This window comes from Chlamydomonas reinhardtii, chromosome 12, assembly GCF_000002595.2.
Source record: "Chlamydomonas reinhardtii strain CC-503 cw92 mt+ chromosome 12, whole genome shotgun sequence".
NCBI classification, from domain to species: Eukaryota; Viridiplantae; Chlorophyta; class Chlorophyceae; order Chlamydomonadales; family Chlamydomonadaceae; genus Chlamydomonas; species Chlamydomonas reinhardtii.
In genome coordinates this window covers 5,071,195-5,075,263 of record NC_057015.1, presented here as the reverse complement: position 1 = coordinate 5,075,263, position 4,069 = coordinate 5,071,195, and the positions used below count along the sequence as shown (strand labels likewise).

The following is a 4,069-nucleotide window of genomic DNA, read 5'->3' as shown; positions in this document are numbered from 1 at the left end:
GTGGCCGTCGGGCGTTGCGCCCACGTGGCGAGGTGGTGCATGAGACACATACATGGGCGTGTCAGGAGGGGTACGTCACGTTGCGGCTGAAGAGTTGGGAACAGGTACGGCATCCGCGTGGCAAATGCCGGTGTGTACTGAGATTGCGTCTTCCTCTCATTCTCATTAATCATGTCACGCGGCTTCCCAGCCTTGCTAACTGCTGTGGTCCGTTCCCGTGCATGTGGACCCGTCACACATGCGCCAGGTCCAGTCTTGTGCACGCCCCGCAACCCCGCACTCACCGCGGCCAGGTTCTGCGGCTGGAGATGCGGATCGGACGCGGGTGTGTCTGGTTGGCGGCCGCAGGCCAGATGAGCTCGCGCGCCCAGCGGCTGCGCTCCAGCGTTGTGGAGGAGACGTGGCAGGGCTGCGCCATGACCAGCAGCGTGGGTCCCGGCATGCTCATGGGGCCGCCGCGCTGCAACCACCAGTGCCGGTGAAGTAGGCGCACATGTGCTCCCTTAACGGTCGCGCAGCGCGGAGGCGGCATTTGCACTTCGTCGCCCTGCCGCCACACTCGGCACGAGCGAGTGAGTGCTGCTGCTTGAGGCGCCCCGCCCCCTCAGACCACCCCGCCCCGCTGCCCGACGCCCGCGGATGCCCGCCCACGGTCCGTACGCAACGGCTGCCACTCCATCAATAGGTCAGATATGTTGAAGGTATTGACAAACACCGCATGTGTGTGTGTGTGTGTGTGTGTGTGTGTGTGTGTGTGTGTGTGTGTGTGTGTGTGTGTGTGTGTGTGTGTGTGTGCGTGCGTGTGTGTGCGCGTGTGTGTGTGTGTGTAGAAAGAGAGAGGGGAGATGTCTCGTAATCACTGCGGAGTGCGAGACATGTGTCCGATACTGGGCGTGCGCCAGTCATGCAATAAAACTGCCAACCACACAGCATGACCAACCGGGTTTCCATCGTTCCATCAGGACGCGAGACGGCTGCAAGCCGCCCTCGCAAAGCTTTGCCTGGTTCCAGCCCAACCCACACCCCACTGCACAAGGTGGTCATTCTCCCTACGCAGCCCTGCGCGCCCTATACCTATTACGGTACCTCGCTTACCGCAGATTTGAGCCTTCTTACCAGCGCCTCCGACCATGTGCCGCACTTCCTCACCGCCGACCAGGCCACGAGCGACGCCACAAACGTGACGGTCTGCTAGACTCTGCACACGCGGCCCCAAGCCCTCCCCCTAATCCCTTCTGCGCAGCCCGCGGCATGTCCCTCCACACAACTGGTATCCCCACCGAGCCCCAGCCCTAGCGTTCGCCGTATGCCCCACACCTGACCCAACATGCCCAACACCCTGGCTCTCCCCCAACTCCATAAACACAAAGTCACGACGGCGAGACAGCTGACTTTCACTATCGCAAGGCTGTTCCCATGATATCTTAGAGACGTTTATTTCTCGCAGGGAACGAGCACGAAGCGATCCGGGCCAAAGTCGTTTCGGCGAAGTAGCGCATTGGTTAACGGTAGTGCCATCTAACTGCGTCTACAAGTAGACTAGCAGATATATCATGCTTTTAAATTTTGCCCTTGGTCTTCGCTGCAGCACGTGTAGGTTCATCAGTTCATCAGTTCAGCGACGTCAAGCTGAACCATGGCAGATATGATATTCAAGTACCCAACTATGATTAGCTGTGGGGGCTATTTCCAGAACTTGACCACCAAAATCCTCGACGTGAGCCTCCACCAGTTCGGGCTGCACATAACTGACTTGTTTACCCTGTTACCCCTATTTATATATATCCACACATATAGATCGCTCAAATGAACGTCAAAAAGAACATTATCGCCCTTGTCACCGGCACCGTCGTCGGTGCGCTCGCTCGGCGACGAACCGCTATCTGGCGTATGCTTTACAGGAAGTTGCAGCTTCCTGTAAGCTCCAAGCAAGCGCCGACAAGGCAAAAAGCCGTCCTGCGAGTGCTTTATCGTTGCCTTCCGACGCGACTGCGGTAAGCGCGCAGATTATTGCTGCTCCCGAAGACCGTGGCCGAAGTGTGCACCAGGACATGATGTTCACGCCTCGCCCAAAGTCATGTTTGTCTTTGACCGTCAAGCGGTTTCAGTCGGTTGCCGCACGCGGCACCCCTCCCTTCCTGCTCCTTCCTCCCCGCCACTCCCCCCGCACTCATTCCCTCATTCCGCTTGCCACCAACAGGCATTTACGCGCAATGATCTGCAGCTGATCACGGCCGACGCGACGCCTCACGCCGCCTCCACAAGCGGCGGTACCGCCAGCCCGAGCGCTGGCGATAGATGCCACAAGCGCCCGCAGCACCGTCAGCAGCATCAGTGCCATTGGCTCGGCCAGCTCGGCAACCCCTGCAGCCGCCAGCTCGCTGCATGCTTCGGCTTCTGAGTACACACTGCCCATGCATACGAACCCGCTTCAGGTGAGACCTGTGTGTACGGGATGAAAGCGGCCGAGCAGTCACGGGGTCGCTGACCCACCTACCGGTACCCGCAACGCCCACAGACCCAGTGCCCTGTGCCGCGCCCCTTATGATTGCCATTATTCCGCTCACCACCTTTCCTCAAAATGGTCGGGAACACCTCTCCAGTATCTTACTTGCTCACCTTGTCCTCCTTCCCTCTCCTAGCATGCAGGTCGCCGCCGCGCTGGCCCCCAAGCTGGAGTCCAGCTCGGACCGCTCCGACGTATGCACGGGCAGCGGCTCATCCGCCGGCTCTGGCGACACTGCACTCGGTAGCGCCAGCGATGGCGCCCTTTCCGCCGTCGTCCGTAAGGACAGCAGCAGCACCACCACTACCGACGCCAGCACCGACAGCGGTCATGTTTGCCCTAACGCCTCCAAGGGGGCACGGTCACCAGGCACTGTAAAGCTAGAGGACGAGGCCTGCATGGACGACCAGGTGAGACACACGCATACATACGCGTCACACGTACAGACACTGTGCCAAACCCGTTCTCATGTCTTTCCAAACACGCATGTTGCAAGACGAGGTGGTGCGGGTGTTTTGCGCATACTAGAACACCCGCAGCCCCCCGTGCAGCCCCCCTTCCACACGCACATACACACGTATGCGCATACCGTATACGCAAACTGCTTCGCGCATCCTCCACAACTCTGTTTGGCGTGCCTGCCTGACCAGGCTCAAGCAATCTGCCCGTGCGTACACTCACTCCCGCCTCGCGCACTTATACCGCCTCAGAAGGTCAAGGCCTTCATCAAGCAGCACGGTCTTACGCTCTGCATCCCCCAGCGCGAGCTGGGCAAGGGCGCATTCGGCCACGTGGAAATGGTGATCATCACCCTGCCTGACGGCACCACCGTCAAGGCCGCACGCAAGACCCTGCACGCGTGTGAGACCAAGGGCGCTGTGGCTGCACTACGCCGCATACTGAACCAGGAGCTGGCAGGGCTGGCTGCTTCCGCGGGCTGCGAGCGCGCGGTGCAGTGCCTGGGCTACCGGCTGCCGACTGATGACGACGAGCGGGCGGAGCTGCTGCTGAGCTGTGCGGAGGGCGGCTCCGTAGAGAACCTGCTGGTGGGTGCTGGGCTATGAGGCGCGGGGCGGGCGCGGTGACGGCGCCTGGTTGGCGCATGCTCTGTACGGGGATTGTGGTTGCTTGACTGCGGCTCCTCTCCCCTAACCTGCCCATCCGTGCCTCTCAATCTTTCAGCTCCTGACAGACTGGTCCCCATCTATCTGCTTTTTTCATGCCGAACTGGCTGGCGACCGATTACTTTGATCTGATTGACCACCCGACCGACCGCCCGCCCACCGGCAAGAACAAGGACAAGAATGACATGCTGCCGTACCCCGGCAACTCGCTCATGGATGAGGCTGACCTGAAGTGCATGCTGCGTGCCATGGCGCTCTTCATCAAGCACCTGAACGCTCGCGGCTACATGCACTTCGACCTGAAGCCCGCCAACCTGCTATACGACATCGCGCCTGATGGCAGCAAGGTCTTCCGCGTGTGCGACTTCAACCTGGCAGTCCAGACCGACAGCAATGGCCGCGTCGCGCGCGCCCAGGGCGGCACCCGCGGCTTCTGGGC

General features: G+C 60.6%; 1 protein-coding gene across 1 annotated transcript; it reads left to right on the top strand.

Moving 5' to 3' along the window:
* Window positions 1-1,358: 1,358 nt before the first annotated feature.
* On the top strand, window positions 1,359-3,764 carry CHLRE_12g526515v5 (uncharacterized protein). The gene is made up of 4 exons (XM_043068496.1): window positions 1,359-1,994; window positions 2,201-2,435; window positions 2,650-2,916; window positions 3,217-3,764. The coding sequence occupies exons 2-4, from the start codon at window positions 2,415-2,417 to the stop codon at window positions 3,568-3,570; spliced, it is 642 nt and encodes a 213-aa protein (XP_042918591.1). The 5' UTR covers window positions 1,359-1,994; window positions 2,201-2,414; the 3' UTR covers window positions 3,571-3,764.
* The last annotated feature ends 305 nt before the right edge of the window (window positions 3,765-4,069 follow it).